Below are 18,370 nucleotides of genomic sequence, written 5' to 3'. Positions count from 1 at the left end.
AAAAATAGCTGGTCCACAAGCTCCAGGGGCTTTTCTGTCTCTTCTTCCCTACTGCTAGGATCACAGATGCTTGTCACCATTCCCAGATTTTTATATGGATTTTGAGAACTGACGTTCAGCCTTCTTGAGGGATGCTCTTTGAGTGTGAAAGAGTTTTGTTTCCTGTTCTGAGTGGCTCTTCCTCCAGATATCTGCATGGTTTATTCTCTTAACACCAATAGAGCTTGCCTCAAGTGCTATGTTTTCAATAGAGGCTTTACTCTGATCGCTTCCAGTGACAGAGCACGTGCACAGCTTGCTCAGGGGCCTAGTTTTGGTCTGTAGCACCATGTTTCCTGCCCTGTCCCTTGTCACCCTGATGCTCCATGCCTTTTCCTTAGCACTCACAGCACATTGTAAGTGTATTTATTTATTTGTTTGTTTGTTTTTTGAGACAGGGTCTCTATGCAAAACCCCAGCTCTCCTGGGACTCACTATGTAGATTAATCTGGCTTTGAACTCACAGAGATCCACCTGCCTTTGCCTCTAGGGTGCTAGGCTTAAAGGTGTGCACCATCATGACCAGCTAACATTTAGTTAACTATTTCTCTCTCTCTCTCTCTGGTATGGTGTGATATGGCCTGTGTGTGTGTGTGTGTGTGTGTGTGTGTGTGTGTGTGTACAAATGCCATGGCATGCATGTGGAGGTCAGAGGGCAACTTTTGGGAGTCAGTTCTCTCTTTCCACCTGGGCCCTGGAAACCAAATTCAGCTCCTCAGGCTTGGTTCCAAGCACCTTTACCTACTGCTGTACATATTAATAGTGTCATTTAGTTGATAGTGTCATCTCACTGCCCTTGGGTAGTCAATGTAATGCTTGGGTCTCCTGTAAAATATTCCATTGCTAAACATCTCTAGTAGCTAGATTTTTTTCATGGTTTAGATTAATACAGTATCTCATTATTGTTTCTATAATTTTATGTAAAAAGCACTTTCATTCTTTAATATTATGGAGGTAGAACTATTAATTTGAGACAGTCTGTCAATGTAGTCAAGGCCAGTCTCAAACTCTTCATCCTCCTGCTTCAGCTTCCCGAATACTGGGCTTATAATAGATGTGTATCATTCCTCCAGTTAGAAAGGCAGTTTTTTTAAAATTAATGATCAACATAAGACATCTGGAGAAAATACCGTTAAAAATGAAGTAACCTTGATAGAAGAGGTTTTCTATTAAGTTTTCTATTAGTTTTTCTGTTAATTGGCTCACCTGTGCAGAACACTCTCTAAGGCAGCACCTCTGGTGAGTCATCTGCGTCTCTGTGTGAAGTGAGATAGGTCAGTTATGTGGTGGTGACACCACTTACCATCTCTGAGACTGTGAGTAAGGCTATGCTCTGGGGATAGGACTGTGCACACACTCACCTCGCAGAGACAGGCATGTGATAGATACCTAGCTGTGCGTGTTAATAATGCCCTTAAGCATTTTGCTTCCACTAACTGTACATTTTTGGTTGAAAGGGAAAGTGAAGTGATTGGTGTAGAGAGCCACAAGACTTAGTTTTTTTTTTTTTAACTCAGTTCTGTTGCTATTTAGCTGTGCAATGTTATCGAAACGCTTTATTTCTGGACTTCATTATGATGCCAAACACCATCATCTTTATCACTAGACTATAGTGCACTCTTGTAGGCATACACAATTGAAATATGTGATTTGGACTTTTTTTTTAAGTTTGTACATGATTAAATGCCATATTTGGACTCACCAAAGACCCTCAGAGCATATTTGAAGAGCATATTTGGTTCGGAGCCCTTTGTGGTTATTTGTGCAGTGTATGATCCTGTGTCTGCCATGATAAGATTGCTGAGTTTCAAGGAGTAGGACTGGGTGATGTGCAGCCTCTTCTCCCTCTTTCGATCAGTGTTAATGATTTGTGGTTTTTCAGAGTCATTTAGGCGGATGATGAGGATTGCAGTGACATGTGATGCTTCTTCATAACTCCAGACGATGACACTGGCCATCTTCCCTGCAGGAAGCTCTAGAGGGAAAACTGCAGACTCCCCTAGAACACCATTCACGACCTGGGGGTCTGAGCTGCTTTGTGAAACTTCACTCCCTGTAAACACAAAAGGAGAGGACTCAAGAGCTGTCTCTGACAATCCCTTTCTTTTCCTAAATCCTTTCTCTTAACTCTGCCAGTCTGTTTAAGCTCTTTGGAAGAAGGCCAGAGATGATAAAGAAAGAAGAAGGGGAAGGGGTATTCAGAAATGTTGCAGTGGACAAGTACACTCCCAGTGGCTCTGCCTCTGCCTCAAACATAGTATCTAGCAGACTTGGCTAACAGGCAATTGATCCAGTTAGATGATCCTAACTTATGGTCTCCTTCTACCCTTGGCTGGTCAAACTTCTGTGACCTCAGCCTTTGAAATCTTTTGGCAACAATCTGTAAGGGATAATGGACTATATTGACCCCTTGGCACAAACTCCAACAATTGCAAGGCTTTGCTGACGGGTAGTACTGCCCCAGCCAGTCATTTACAATGTACTTACTGTCTGTCTGTATACCATGCTTGTGTAATGCAGAGAGGCAGTAATAGGGATTTACTGCATATGCAGTGCTTTGCATGCATTATTTCATTTGATGGTGATAACAGGTTGCGAGACAGATCAAAACAATATCTGCTTATGGATAAACAGACTGAAATATAGAAAGATTAACCAACTTTCCTTGGTTGTACATCTTGAAACTAGCAGAGCCAGGATTCAAACTCAGGCTCTAAAAAAATGTGTATAGGTGTTTTGCTTGCATGTATGTCTGCGCACCTCATGCTTGGTGCCTATATAGGCTAGAAAAGGGAGTTGGAGCCCCTGGGACTGGAGTTACAGTAAGACAGATGTGAGTTGCTGTGTTGGTGCTGGAATCAAACCTAAGTCCTGTGAGAGAGCAGCCCATGCTCTTAGCTGATGAACCATCTCTCTCTAGGCCCATTCTAACAACTCTTAAAGAGGATGCTCCTTTAATGTTAATGACAAGTTCTTAGCACGTGCTACTCTGCTTTCTAGGGCGCTGTTTACTTGTTTAACTGACCATGCTGTGGTTATTCTTGTATGGCCAGCACTTCGTACTCAGCAGTGTCTCACACATGGTGTGATCTCTGTTTGACTATCAGTGAACGTATCACCATGACTGTGACTTCAACATTCTTGGGGTCCTTTATTTTCCAAGGAAGAGCTGCGGTTGTGCGTGTGGTTGTGCGGTGGCCCAGAGCTGGTGTCTCAGGCCTCCTGACACTTACTCAGCACTTCCATGAGTCTGCACTTCTGCTCTCTTTCCTGAATTGCCACAGGGTTACCAGGCACGCCAGTGTTGCCATCAGACATCCCCTTTCCTTTCCCATCAGCCTTTTGACACATGACTATTTGTCATTTTGAACTTTCTTTCTTCTCAGAGTCACGTGAGTAAAATATAACAAGCAAAATCTTGAGTCCAAAAGGTACCCCTAAGTAGTATTCCATTTATTTAAAATTAAAATCAAGCAAGACAGATCTGTCCTGTCAGAAATCAGGAGGATGGCTACCTTGGGGGAGGAAAGAGGGACGGTAAGTAAGAGGCACTCCGAGGGGAACTAGGGTATTGAGAAGAGTGTTCTTTGTCTTTATGTTTCTGTGTGTATACTCAGGCATTAGCTCAATTCAGTGAGCTAATGATTCAGAATTTGTACAGTTTTTCTTTGCATTTAATAAAACTAACCATTAGCAATAATAGCAAAATCAAACCTTAAAAATCATTATATTGACCTATAAAGGGCAACAATGATTTGACCAACTTCCTCTTCGAGCTCAACCCCCAAGACTGCCTTCCTATTCAATTTGCTCCAACTTGGGCATTGCCTGAGCTGTCTCTACACTTGTACATCCCTGGAAAAACTTCTCCCAGGCAAAATTAGCCAACTCCTTTGCCTGCATGATGCCTTCAATACAAATGTTTTTTTCAGCAATGTCTTCTGAGACCCCTCTTTCCTCATTACTAACCCCCCAACCCATTCCTGTGACCCACTCTCCATCAGATTTATTTTTCTCTATGGAAATCACCATACTTTATGAATTTGTGGGGGTTTGTTGTTGTTTTGTTCTGTTTTTTTTTTGTTTTGTCTTTTCTATGAGAAGTGTAAGCATCGCCTAGGAAAGGATTTTTATCTCTTTTATCACCACCATGAGCATCCCTGAACAGTGCCTGGCATAGTGAGCCTCAGGTGAGCTCATGGTGAGTGAGCAGACACATCCCTAGTCCTCCTCTCAGAAGGTCTCTATCCAGGATGATAAAGTTCACCTTCTCTGAATGAAGATACTGGGCTTATTTTCTCAGTGGTTATAGGACTCACCAGGGACTCTTGCAACAGGGAGGCTAGCATATTCCTTTCAGTTCTCTTAATTTTATAGATCAAAATTATCAGTGTGTGTGGGGCTGTGGTTTTGAGACAAGGTCTTACATGTAGCCCAGGCTAGCCTCACATTGGCAATCTTCTGCCTTAGATTCTTCATGGATTACTAGGCTTGGATTATTAGTTTATTCAAACAGCTTAAATGTATCCTACTATTCACTTACTTCTGTGCTAATTGAATGGGTAAAATTTAGAAATCATGGCACCCAGGTCATATTCTTAGTTTTCCTTCATATGTCTGCTTCTGGTGTGGATCTGGGGAATACATATGTTGTATGTATGAACAACATAGTTCCGATTTGTTGATGCACTATCTGATGGAGAAGCCTGACAGGTGAATGAGTAGCTATGGTGTGGTGGGTAGGGCATTGGCTTGGGATTGGGTCTGCCTCTGCATTTTCCTATTGTACCATCTATGTTGTGTGCTCTTCTTCTTTATTATAATTCTGCCATTATCTCCTCCTTTTCTTGATAAATGGGAGCAGGCAGGATGCTTGTCTCCCATGCATTCTTATGGCTCAGTGCAGTTTCAAGTCAATAAATAATGAGTTGATAGAGGTATATGTATGTGCTCTGTGGGGACACCAAGAGTGAATGATGGCCCAGGGACAGTTATCCATGAGCAAGCCTCAAGATGTAATGCTATAGGAAGATTTTGAATAGCAACAGGGACTTTCCCATTGCTCAGTGATTTGTAAATTTCCTAGATGATTCTGCTTTTTTTTGCATTGCTGTCACTTCTGTCTGAAAGGCTCCTCCCCTTCATTTTCACATAGTAAACTGTTACTTATCTTTGAAGGGCTGCTGAAATGTCAATTTGCCTCTGCTTATATTTGTGGAAAATTTCACCAGTGCAGGGGAAGGAGAAGGGAGCTTGTGTTAGGACAGAGAGGGGCACAGACATAATGAATATAAGGGAGTAGCAGTTCCCTGCAGGTCTAAAACAAAATATTTTGAACCAGCATGCTTATGGTGCATGAAGATCAGAACTTACTGCACATGCTCAGAAGACCACCAGGTGACATGGCTTGGCCCAGAGGAAACACAGAATGTTTTTCATGGATTGGACACTGATGCTTTTTATCACACTGGGCCAACACCTTTAGCTTGGATACTGATGTTCTTGGGCATCCAATTGCTCTGTTGGCGGTAAATGTGGAAGAGTAGACCCAGCATAGAAGAGTAGGAATTGGAAAGATGCTGTCTGGTGGCTCTGGCAGTGGCAGGCTACTTGGTGTTGAGAGTGGGTATGAAGAAAGCATACACTTGGGACTCTATGGGCCACTTGGACTATGGAGAAAGTGCTGATATTCTCTGGTGATATCAAATCAGGGAATATTATACTTATCCTTTTTATGTTCCACTCAATGGATGACATGTTTCTGAGAACATGAGTTCTGTTTAGCTTTTTATTTCCGTAGAAGCTGTTTCAGGGTACTCAATGAAAGCTACACAGACTGAGATCAGAATGTAGAAAGTCTTAATGGGTCACTTGAGCAGTGGGGGTTGACTTTGTAAGGTATTGGTAAATGTAGAGTACTCTGGAGAAGTAGAGCGGTATATGGGAACAGTGTTTTAGGAAGGATAAGGCAGAGCTATCTCCATACGATGGCTCTGAAAAAGAATGAAAGGTCAGAAGAAACCAAAACCATGGTGTTTCTAACTAAAAGGGCTGGCTTGTGTATGTGCACAAACCAGCCAAAGGGGACACAGTTTTACCTCCCAGTCAATCAGTTCAGAAAGGAAGTAGGAGCTGATTTATCAAGCGATTTGACAGAGAAAAGAAGAGAAACCTAGGGGCATGTGGGATGGAGGAGAGGTGGCCATGAGGATGGTAAGGAGCCTTAGTAAATTTACGGAAAAGGCTTACAGTACATGGAGAAGGGCTTTAAAGATACGGCGGGAAAGGAATGTTTAAAACAGAGAGCTGTTTCTGAGCAGGCAGCCAGAGAAGGGCTTGGGAGCACAGGTGAGGTCAGTGTTGAATGGAGGTCCGTCTTTACTGCTAGAGAGTTATAGGTGAAGAGAGAGATTTAGACACCTCTTACACCTTGATCTCAAAGTTAAAGAACAATTGATCTGACAGGTCCTGAAAGAAGATGTTCTTGGCTCATTCTCACAACTATCAAAAACCACAGATTTCTGAAGGTCTTAGGAACTGAGACACTGCTCAGTAGCAAAATTAAAGTTAGGAAATAGCAATGAATATAGATTTATGATTTCAGGTTCCTAAGAACATCAGAAATTTGTAGTTTTCAATGGTCATGACCCACAGGTTCACAACTTCTCCTATATTGAATGTTTGTGGAAAAATCCTCAACAAAACTCCAACAAACAGAACCAAACAACATACTGTAAGGTTATACATCATGATTAACTGAAACTTATTTCAGAAGTGTCAGAGTCGTTAAACACACACACACAAAAACCAATTGATATTAACATGATAATACATGGATATTAACTAAATGAAGAAAAAAGTCACGTTATCTCATTTGATATAGAAAAAGCATTTGAGAAGACCCAATCCTCTTTGAAACTCTGAGAATGAAAAGGGAACATCTTTAACCCGACAAAAGGCATTTATGAAACTCTACAGCTAACATTCTATTTAATATGTGTGCTGGATAGTTTTATGTCAACTTGACATAAGCTGAAGTCATCTGAGAAGAGAAAACCTCAATTGAGAAAATGCCTCTCTACATAGGGGTATAGACAGGCTTGTAGGGCATTTCCTTAATTAGTGATTGAGGGGGGAAGGGCTAGCCTATTGTAGGTGGTGCCATCACTGGGCTGGTGGTCCTGGGTTCTATAAAAAAGCTGGCTGAGCAAGCCAGTAGGCAGCACCCCTCCATGTCCTCTGTATCAGCTCCTGCCTCTAGGCTCCAGTTGTGTTTGAGTTCCTGTCCTGACTTCTTTTGATGATGAACAGTGATATGGAAGTGTAAGCCTAATAAACTTTTCTCCCTAACATGCTTTTTTCTCATGGTGTTTCCTCACAGCAACAGAAACCCTAATTAAGACAATTTGCAAGACTGAACGGCTTTTAGTTAAAACTAGGAGAAGATGATATCCAGTCCACCACTTCTCCTCAGTGTTGTTCTAGAAGTTTCAGCTAGAGCAACTAGGCAAGACAAAGAAACAAAAGCCATATCAATTGTAATAAATTAAAAAAAACAATAACCCCCCAATTCCTGCTCATAGATGCTATAGTCATATAAACAGAACTTCCTAAAGAATCCACCAAAATAGACAGAACTAGTAAATGAATTCAGCAAAGTTGCAGGTCACAAAGTTATACACACAAAAACTAGTTTGGCTGGGTGTGGTGCCTCATGTCTTTAACCCCAGCACTTGGGGGGCAAAGGCAAGTGAAGCTCTGTGAGTTCAAAACTAGCCTGGTCTACATCGTTCCAGGATAGCCAGGGCTATATAGAGAAACTCTGTCTCAACAAGCAAACAAAAAAACAAACCCCAACAAAAACTAGCTTGTGTTTGTCTATACTAGAAATGAAGAGCAATCTACAAAAGAAGTGAAAGAAATAAATTCCACTTACACAGTATTCAAAAGAATAACATACCTAGAGGTACACAGATTAGTACCAACCTTAGTCAGAGACGCTTCTTCTGTTGTGGGCAGGAGTTAATGACTCATAGTCAAAGGGTGAGAATAAATGATGCTTGAGTGCCCATCCCTAAATAGGCCATCTATTTCAACCCCAGAGGCTCGGGAAACATCAGGGAAGCTGATGTGCAAGGAATATAAGAGATAGAGAATGGGGAGGGCCTCTATGAAAAGCTTTTTTACAGATGATATCACAGCTTCACTCATGAATTCACCACAGCTATGGACACTTGCAGAAGGTCAAGCCAACAAAATCAGTCAACATTCCAGCAGGCAGCTGGGTTGTAGAAATAACACCACCCCACAAAAACAGCTCAGTGCCAGTCATGGATACCCCATATGAGTTATTGCTCAAGGAGGCCCTCGAGGAGCCTCAAACATACAGACTTTTACAGTTGCTCTTGGTAACCCATCATAACAACATGGTTAGACCCTATTGCTGAAGGTACCACTCAGTTTGGATACTGGACATAGAGAAATCAACTTCTAACTTACCAGGACACTCTCTTCCTGCTGGCTAACTTACATAGTGCCAGAAGGCACCATGCAAGGAGAGAAAAGATCAATGACCCCTCCCAGTGCTGGACCCTAGATGCACACTGACATTTTGGTAAGATATGTTTTCTGGTTCAATAGTGGCATGAAAGTTATGGGGTTAACCAACTACTTTCTAATGATATGTAAGGCCTTCTCCACAGGAAGGATTTTTGTACTGTAAACATGGTCCAAAGCTTTTTATGGTTTAAATTATAGGCTCTGGGCAAGGAAGAGGGAACCTACTATTGATGTTTTGCTAAATGCTCATGCTGTCAAACTGTGTTTTAAACATTTTTGTTTAGAGATTTGTGCTGCTCTCAACTTTGGTATTTTTTTTTTTTTTTTTGCAGTAGGTAGCTAATGTAGAGACTCATAACTGGCCAAAGTACTGGGTTTAAATAACTGGATACAGTGGGTAACTTATATCAGCTTCTTACCATCCAAGGTCCAGGGAACATCAAAGAAGATGGAGAGAAAAGAATGCAAGAGCCAGATGACCAGGGGGAGAGCTGTGACATACTGACTTGTAGGCACAAAAGGGGCATTGTATGCATCAATTCACAGTTACCATGGTTTTCTGCATAAGGGAAGCTAGTCAAATTTCCCCCATATCAGAGGGTCTGATGGCAGCTGATGGCTGCTGTGGGAGAGGAGTTACTCACTCATTTGCAAAGAACAGCATTAATTGGACTCAGAGGGTCATTAATGGCAACCTAAATAGAAGAAGGAGGAGGGCAGGAGGAGTAGGAAGAGGAGGAAGAGAGGAGGAAAAGGAGAATGGAGAGGAGGAGGGCCAGAGGAGAAGGAGGGCAGGAGGAGGAGGAGGAGGAGGGGGAGGAGGACTAGGAGGGGGAGGAAGAGGAGGAGGAGGAGGAGGAGGAGGAGGAGGAGGAGGAGGAGAAGGAGAAGAAGAAGAAGAAGAAGAAGAAGAAGAAGAAGAAGAAGAAGAAGAAGAAGAAGAAGAAGAAGAAGAAGAAGAAGAAGAAGAAGAAGAGAATAACATGAAGCTGAGAGAGAGGTACCAGGGGTGGGAGTTCTATGGGGAATTGGAGAGAGAAAATAGTGATTGGATGTGATCAATGTTCATTGTATAAGATGTATGGAACTTTCAGAGAAAATAAAAGTTTCTGTATAACAGATGAATCAATCATCCAAATATCAAGGCAGCTTTCATAACAGAAGAAAATCCTTACCAGCTGTATATCCTAACAGGATTAATATCTAGAATATTCAAAGAACCAAAATAAAACCCTCAAACAAAAAAAAAAAATAACCAAACAAACCTAAACATCAAAACCCAAACAACCTAATTTAAAAAATGAGCTGTTGAAGCAATCATAGATGACTTTCAAAAGAAGAACTACAGAATATTAATCAATATTTTTTTTAAAAAAGTGTTCAATATCCTCCCTCCCCTATGAGGGCAATGAAAATCAAGGCTATTTTGAGATTCCATCTCAGATTAATCAGAATGGCCAACATGAAGAATACAAATGACTGCAAATTCTGGTTTAGATGGGGAGTGAGGAAGCTGTGTCCACAGCGGGAAGGAATGTAAGCTGGCATACTGTGGAGTGGAGGCTCCACAGAAAACTAAAACTAGAACTGTCACCCGATCCAGCAGTCCCATTCCCGAGCATGTACCCAAAGGATTCCACATCCACCACAGAAAGCCTATCCAACCATACTCACTGATGCTCCGTTCACAATAGCTATGAAATGGACTCACGCTAGAGGACCATAAATATAGGATGAATAATACAAATGTCATACATATACATGATGGGAGTTTTATTCAGATATTAAAGGAAAATAAAATTATAAAAATTTTAGGAAAATGCGTGGAACTAAAACTTTCTGATTGAAATCACCAAAACCTAGGAAGGCAAATGCCACATGCGCCCACTTATAGGTAAGATCCTAGCTTTAAATTTTAATTTTTTTAAAAAAATTTTAAGCTGGAAAAAAGCTGATGCTAAATAATTGTTCAAGTCCATTTACCAAACCAAAAATTTCAGTTATAAAACAACAAGGCGTCGGGCGTGGTGGCGCACACCCGTAATCCCAGCACTTGGGAGGCAGAGGCAGGCAGATTTCTGAGTTCGAGGCCAGCCTGGTCTACAGAGTGAGTTCCAGGACAGCCAGGACTACACAGAGAAACCCTGTCTTCAAAAACCAAAAACCAAAAACCAAAAAACCAAACCAAACCAAAACAAAAAAAACCAATAAGGCCTAGGCAGCTAAATATTTACAAATGTGAAACATCAAAGAATTAGATGCTATCCTTCTACTAAAATGAGAAAAAATATAAATAAATAAAAATAAAAAAGGAAAAAAAAGATGCTGGGACAAATGGATATGTAGATACAAAAGAATGAAGCTAAGTTCCTACCTCTCATACCAGCTAAACTATACCTGGGTGTGATGGCTCACACCTTTAGTCCCAGCATTAGGAAGGAGGCAGAGACAGGACAATCTCTATAAGTTCCAGGTCAGCCTGGTCTATATAGCAAGTTCCAGGACTACAAGTCAAAACTACAAGCCTTAGTCTCAATAAAACAAAACAAAACAACCTCAAACTAAGTCAAGTCTATGTAAGAGTTAAATCTATAAAACTTGGAGAAGAAAGCATAAATGATGGTCTGGGGATATAACTCAGTGGCAGTGCACTTGCTTAGCATGCAGAATGCTCTGACTTGAACTCTTGCAAGCAAACAACCATAGGGGTCAATACTAACGCCCTTGAGCTTGAGAATAGATTCTTAGATATGCTACAAAAACAAAAGCAATGAAAGAAAAAACAACAGGTACATTCTGTTACATCAAAATATAAAATAATGTATATCAAAGGATGTTAGGTTATGGTATCTTAGCAGCAGAACCTTAACATTCTGTTGGATGAGACAAAACAGATCAGCCATTGTATGCTTTCATTTAGTTGATCCATAGACACAGAAAGCAGATTTGGGTTGGCTAGGAGATGGGAAACAGGAAGAAGTGGGAAAATGGGAGCTAAATACAGCTTTCTCCCCTCTCTCTGTTGACCTTGATCCCCAGGACTCAAAGCTAGGACTCTACCACTGAGTTATATCCCCAGGACTCAAAGCTAGGGCTCTACCACAGAGTTACATCCCCAGGACTCAAAGCTAGGACTCTACCATGAGTTACACCCCCAGGACTCAAAGCTAGGACTCTACCACTGAGTTACATCCCCAGCACTCAAAGCTAGGACTCTACCACAGAGTTACATCCCCAGCACTCAAAGCTAGGGCTCTACCACAGAGTTACATCCCCAGGACTCAAAGCTAGGACTCTACCACTGAGTTACACCCCCAGGACTCAAAGCTAGGACTCTACCACTGAGTTACATCCCCAGGACTCAAAGCTAGGACTCTACCACTGAGTTACACCCCCAGGACTCAAAGCTAGGACTCTACCACTGAGTTACACCCCCAGGACTCAAAGCTAGGACTCTACCACTGAGTTACACCCCCAGGACTCAAAGCTAGGACTCTACCACTGAGTTACATCCCCAGGACTCAAAGCTAGGACTCTACCACAGAGTTACATCCCCAGGCTAAGACTTTCTTTTTGAGTGATGGATATTTTAGAACAATAGATGTGAACAGTTGCAGATGCTATGTGAATTTTGTCTTAAAAACAAATAAACAAATAAACAAAGGTCTTAGTGTGTGTAAAGGAAACTACTAATCTAGACTTGGAGTTGGAGACCCAAACTTAGAGGCATGAGGCTTGGAAGGCTAGAGATCACAGTGAGGACAGAACAGAGTCTGAGTGATGGAAAGTCACGTGTCTTCGAGCATAACAACAAGATGCAAAACAGCACTCGGTCTTTGATGAGATAAAATGACTGTCTGAACATGCAGTTGGTTGTTACAAAGAAGGTAACGGTTCTCAGGGGGAAGGGAAGTCATTAGACCACAATCTGTTAGCAGTAGAACAGCTCAAACTTTTAACTCAAAAGATTTCAGGACCATGGCTACATAGGTCTTTCAGTGACAGAATGATAGCGTGCTTGAGGCTCTAGTGGGATCCTTAGCTGCAAAATAAAAGAAGGAACAAAAGAGCACGAGAAGACCAAGAGGGAGATTTCAGAGACAGCTCACAGGCTTTTCCTTGTCTATACATATAGCCCCTGTTCTCCCCTGGGCCTCAGAGCACCTGTATCTGTCTCCTTCAGACTCACCCAGAGAATTAGTTCCCATTTTTCTCTGGCACCAGTTTCAATGTGACTACATTTCGGAACCTTGCTACTCAAGGTATGGTCCACAGACAGACAGGTAAGAGCAACATCACCCTGGGCTTCATTAGAAATGCAGAGTCAGAGCTTCCTCTCTCAGAGTTGTATTCTAATAAAACCCTCAAGCTTTGTCTACATTAATGTTTGACAAATTCTTATGAAGAAAGAAGACATGGAGGAACAGCTGAGAGTCACCAGGGTGCTTGACTACATTTATAGCCGTTGTTTGGCTAGGTAGGGTTTTCCCATTTTGGTTTGCTGTGTAGCCCAGTTTGCCTCAGCATTCTAAACTAGGATTAAAAACATGCACCATCATACCTGGATGTCAGGCTAGTTACAGAAAAACATCTTTGTTAGGATGTATTAATTATATATAGTAATTGGCTTCATAATTTTCATACACATGTATATTTTGATCTTATTTATCTTTGTTATTTTCTCTTGACCCCTTCCCATGCCTTTTGATCTTCTTCTGAGTTAATCCAGCTTTATGCTTTCTACCTTTTGGTTTTTTTTTTTCCCCCTGATAAACCAATGGTTTTCTTAGGGTTGCTTATAGGAACATAGGTAAGGGGCTATATACGGAGGTAAGGATACCTGACAAGTGGCCATGTTACATAGGAAAATGTTTCTCTCTTCCCAATCAACCATTAATCATTTCTAAGTCCTGAGAGAGGGGTGGGCCTGATTGGTCTTGACATGAAGGATTGGTCATCTTTCACGGCAGGATGTTGCTAGGCCTAATCTTGTGCAGGTAATCAACGAGTCCCTGCTGTGCATGAAGAGTATAACTTCCCTGTCACAAGGTGGGCTAGTTTTGTCTCCAAGGAAATAAAAGGAATGAAGGGGGCTAGGGTGATGCATTGTTGGCAAAGTGCTCTTAGGGCCATCTGAGTTCAGATCCCAGCATCAAGTAAAAAGCCAAGTGAACTGATTGATTTCTCTAATCTAAGCGCTGGAGAGGAAGGAGGTTCCCTGGGGCTGATGGTCAGTCAGCCCAGCCAAGCAAACAAGCTTCAAGTTCACTGAGAGTCCCATCTCAAAAAAAAAAAAAAAATTAAGGCAGAGAAACAGCCGTGAAATGAAATGCCCCACACATTTGTACACACACAGAACAAGTAAGCCCCGGACATGCACACAAATGTTTTTCCCCATGGTTTATCTTTGAGCGGAGACTCTTGAATGGAATCAGGATGTGTCTCACCTACCTGAAAACTCGTAGTGAGTGAGACACCTTCTCCTTCTCTGAGAGCATCTCTTTGTCTTACATACTTGCCCCGGTGGTCTTGTCTTTCCTCAATCCCTCCAAACTCTTCCCTCCTATGTTTCCATCTCCCTCCCTCTTCTTTATTAGAATCCTTCCCCATTTACCTTCTCAGATCATTTCGCCTATTCCAGAAAGTTCTTTTTCCCCACCCAGTCCAGAGAGGTTCTCCTATTTTTGGTGTCCCCTGATTACTTCTACCCTGGAACCAGACTCTCCACTTTCCACTCTGGTAACCATGGTTCCGCTCCACTGAGGGGTTTTTGACCACCTGCATGTATCTCCTGCATCTGTCTCCGGCAGATGCGGTCAACTGAGTTCTTTTCTTCATACCCCTCCCCCACAGCTGCGTGGCAGTAAACTGTTAACTTAGCTTCTGTCTTCCTCTTCTAATCTACATCTTCAGATGGGGGGACTGTGCCCAATATGTCACAGTCTTGTTATAAGAAGAATCCTCAGAGATGTGGAGGAGAAAGACACTTAGAAATTATCCAGTTTTATAGAGGTAACAAAGTGAGGTTAAAAACTCAAGTCGCTGGCTGGAATCAGGCTGAGAAGTGGCAACATGGATGGATGGGAGCAAATGAATTCTCATCTTTTTCTACATCTTCTATGCATTTCCCAAAATCCTGCCCTCATTCCTCGTCCTCCTGGTTTGACATAGTCTCTAATCTCAGCCTTAGCCTCGTGCCTCAGTTTCCACCTACTTCCAGGAAATCTCCTGTTGGCCATTGCATTGTCGACATACAACAAATAGTTCTAAAAAGGAACCGAGTTCCTCCTGTGCCTGCTGCTCCACACTAACTCTATCCTATCTTTGACTGTCCAGCCTACGATGTGACATTATATCTCCCTTCTCTCTCTTTGCTTATTTTTTCAAAATTATTTGTCCTACACCAGTGCACATTTTACTTGTTTATAGTTTATCTTCCCTGCCAAGACATTAATTCCACAAGAACTGAAATTGTGTTAACTTAGTTCCTGATGTCACTGCACTGTCACTGCAGTGGCAGGCGTGCAGTAGTCATTTAATGAATGGTTATCAAGTGACTTAATCCGTCCTGCTTTCTTTTTATTTCTGTCGTCAGTTTGTCTAGTTAGTTCTGTATCTGGTAGTAGGACTTGGTTTTTGTGTGTGCATGCACACGTGTGTGTTACTGACAGCTTTAGTCAAGTGATTTGTTTTTATTTTTATTGTTTTTTTCAGTCTCCTGATGACTAATTGAATATTCAAAAGTTATTTAAATTATCTTAGTCTAAGTTCCCTGTAGCGATTAATAGGATAAACTCACAGACACGTTATGAGGCATCTAAACATAATGCATGTTTAATAATTAGTCCATTTTCTGGAATAAAATAAATGCTAGCCATTGTTTTATTTTCAATGAATTCCTCGGGGCTAGGCCTGTCTTAGCCGCCTTTGCTTGATCTCCTCTCCTAGAACACTACGCTTCAATCCAGATGGATACCCTCTGAGCTCTCAAACACAAGTAACAGTTAGCAGGGAGAAGAAGCAGGCTCAGTCAATCCCTTCCTAATTGCAGTGTGAAAGCATTGTTGGGTTTTCAATGAAGTGAAGAGTGAAGCTCAGAAAAGATGATGAATCCCCCCAAGTCACACAGTAACACGGGAGTTAAATTATAGAAGATTTTTCCCCCTTAAACTTATTTTTGTACCACACCATGCTGGTCACAGCCAGTCCTGACTTACAAAGACTCATTTTCCGTACTCCAGAAAACACTGCCTTCCTCTCGGCCCCAGCTGACGGGTTTGCCATAAATCAATCCCACGGCAGTCTGAGGGAAGCAGTTTGCTAGGACCACGGTGATCTTACTACGTTTCTGAACAGAGAACCAGGCAGTCAGCCTGATCGAGGTGAGCAAGGCATCCCAAAGAAGGAACACACTCAGCGATTGCTTCAGTTTCCACAGACATTTTTTACCTGAGCCGAGGCAGAAGACAAGAGGAAACAGCCAGACCATCCTCTGACGGGCGGAGTCGGGTGCTGGAGCCCTTGAGACAGCCATTCTCTCTTGAGCTTGTCGCCGAGACTTCCCGTTCCCCTAGTGATGAAAGCTCTTCCTTTGCGTTAGCAAACCTTTGGTTATCGGTGATTAACTTCACACTCTGCTTACAAGAATATCTTGCATAAGCGAAGACTCTTAGCAGTAGGGAACATAGAGCCCGAACGGGCCATCTCCTGTAACCAGGCAAGACTTCCGGTGGAGGGACTGGGACACTAACCCAGCCACAAAACCTTCTATCTATGATTTGTCTCGCCAGCAAGATGTGCTGGGTTAAAGGTGGTACAGAAATTGTGGGAGTGGCCAATCAATGACTGGTTTATCTTAAGACCTATGCCACCCCCGACACTGTGTGGAGAGCCGCGAAGCAGAGGCTGGATAGCTCAGAGACACAACGGCAAAACAAACAAACAAACAAACAACCCAGAACAAAACAAATCTGGTATACTTGTAGACAGTTGTCATTAGAGAGGCTTCACCCAGCAGCCAATGGAAACAGATGTAGAGACCCATAGCCAAACATCCGGCGGAGCTTGGGGAATCTTTAAGCAGAAGAGGTGGAGGAAGAGGGAGGAGCCAGAGGGGGTCAAGGACACCTCAAGAAAACCTACAGAATTAACTGACCTGGGCTCATAGGGCACTCACAGAGACTGAAGTGGCAACCAGGACCCTGCACGGTTCGGCCCTAGGCGTATAATGTATATCCTATATATTATGATTGTGTAGCTTGATCTTCTAGCAGGACTCCCAACAGTGGGAGAGGGAGCACGTCTCTGATTCCTGCCTTTTGGATCTCTTCCTCCTACTGGGTTGCCTAGTCCTTATGAGGGGAGGTGCCTAGTTTTGTCGCAACTGAATATGCCTTGTTTGGTTGCTATCCCTGAGAGGCTTGCCCTTTTCTGAAGGGAAAAGGAAGAGAAGTGGATGGAATGGGGGGTCTGGCGAGCAGGTGAGGGGGGAAGGTGGGGGTGGGGAGGGGGTGGGGGATGGGGAGGGGGGTGGGGAGGGAGGTAAAGGAGATGGTGGAGGGGAAAGACTGGGATGGAGGAGGGAGGGAAATTGCTGTCAGGGATGTAATGTATGAGAGAAGAATAAATTAAAAAATAAAGGAAATACTTCGAATAATTTTAACTTAAGAAGTTGTAGAGAGACTTAAATCGTGACCTATCTGTGCACTTGAGAGAATGTTCACCTTGTTTGTGTCATCTTCTGTAATGCCTCTCAGATCTTACTGGTTTATAAAGTTGCTCAATTTTGTTTTTCTCACTTCCTGTGGTTCTGACCTCAGAAGATTCAGATGCTGGAGGCTTGGTCTCTAGTGTGTTGATGCAGATGTGGTGGTGCCCTTGAGAAGGTGCTAGTGGGAAACTATTGGGCCATTGATGGTGCTCTGCGAGTGGGCTGTCGGGTATGCAAATGCCTTTGACCCACCCCTACGCCTACAGATAACCCCTCATCCATGCACCTGTCAGTAACCCCAGTGAACTAAGCCAGACTTGTGTGTGTGTGTGTGGGGACTGTTTCTTTGTTGTTCTATGTCCTATCTGAGGTGATTAGAGATCCTGGTTCAAATCTCCCCAGGGGAAAAAAGTCACAATAGGTGCTCAAACTGGGAGAAGCAAAACAAAACTGCGTCTGAGAGGAGGGGCTGCATGACGCCCTGCTATGCACGAGACACGGGCAATAGTGAAAGATCCAACAGAAGGTGGAGCATCCCTTCGGCAATCCTTATATGATCACTCTTCTCCGGTGACATGGGACCTTCGCCTCCTTGCTGTAGTGCCAGTTGTGTGTCTGAAATGAGTAAGACATGCAACTGAAGCCAGACATCTCTGAGGGGAAGCCCAGGGTGGCTGTCTTCCTCTATTTTATGAATGTGACCTGTGATGTAAGTACTGGAATGCCCCCAAGGAGGCGGATGGACTAGAGAATATGCTATAATTTCTGAAAGTGGTACTGTGGCGTGCGATTATAAGCAGGTCATGGAAATAGTTTCTTGGTCTCTGCTGGATGCTAGACAAGGTGTAACTGAGGCTGAGATTTCTACCCAGAAGGAATTGCGAGCAGGAGGGAGGAATTATAATAGAATAGATACACGGATGCTATCCTCCATATTACCTTCTGATTTGGTAGGAAACACAGGGAAAAGGAAGATGGTGGCTTCCCCTCCCCGTCCTCCCCCTCCTCCCCTTCTTCCTCCTTTCATTTAGTTGTTGAGAAAGAGTTCATTTGTCCTCTGCT

The 18,370-nt window shown here is 42.8% G+C and overlaps 1 protein-coding gene across 6 annotated transcripts in view; it reads right to left on the bottom strand.

Moving 5' to 3' along the window:
* The window catches only part of Slamf6 (SLAM family member 6), a 32,085-nt gene extending 15,040 nt beyond the window's left edge, over positions 1-17,045 (bottom strand). For 2 of the 6 annotated variants that reach the window (XM_052201142.1, XM_052201145.1), the window contains exons 1-2: positions 16,048-17,045; positions 1,742-2,092 (exon numbers count right to left, since the gene is read on the bottom strand). In XM_052201142.1, the coding sequence (XP_052057102.1) occupies positions 1,742-2,092; positions 16,048-16,132 (436 nt within the window). In that variant the 5' untranslated portion in view covers positions 16,133-17,045. The remainder of the gene's footprint in view (positions 1-1,741; positions 2,093-16,047) is intronic. The other 4 variants (XM_052201144.1, XM_052201147.1, XM_052201146.1 and 1 more) reach the window with 4 other exon arrangements.
* Between the last annotated feature and the right edge of the window lie 1,325 nt (positions 17,046-18,370).

The sequence above is a fragment of the Apodemus sylvaticus genome, chromosome 12, assembly GCF_947179515.1.
Source record: "Apodemus sylvaticus chromosome 12, mApoSyl1.1, whole genome shotgun sequence".
NCBI classification, from domain to species: domain Eukaryota; kingdom Metazoa; phylum Chordata; class Mammalia; order Rodentia; family Muridae; genus Apodemus; species Apodemus sylvaticus.
Note: the sequence above shows the minus strand (reverse complement) of the source record. Positions and strands in the feature narration are given on the sequence as shown.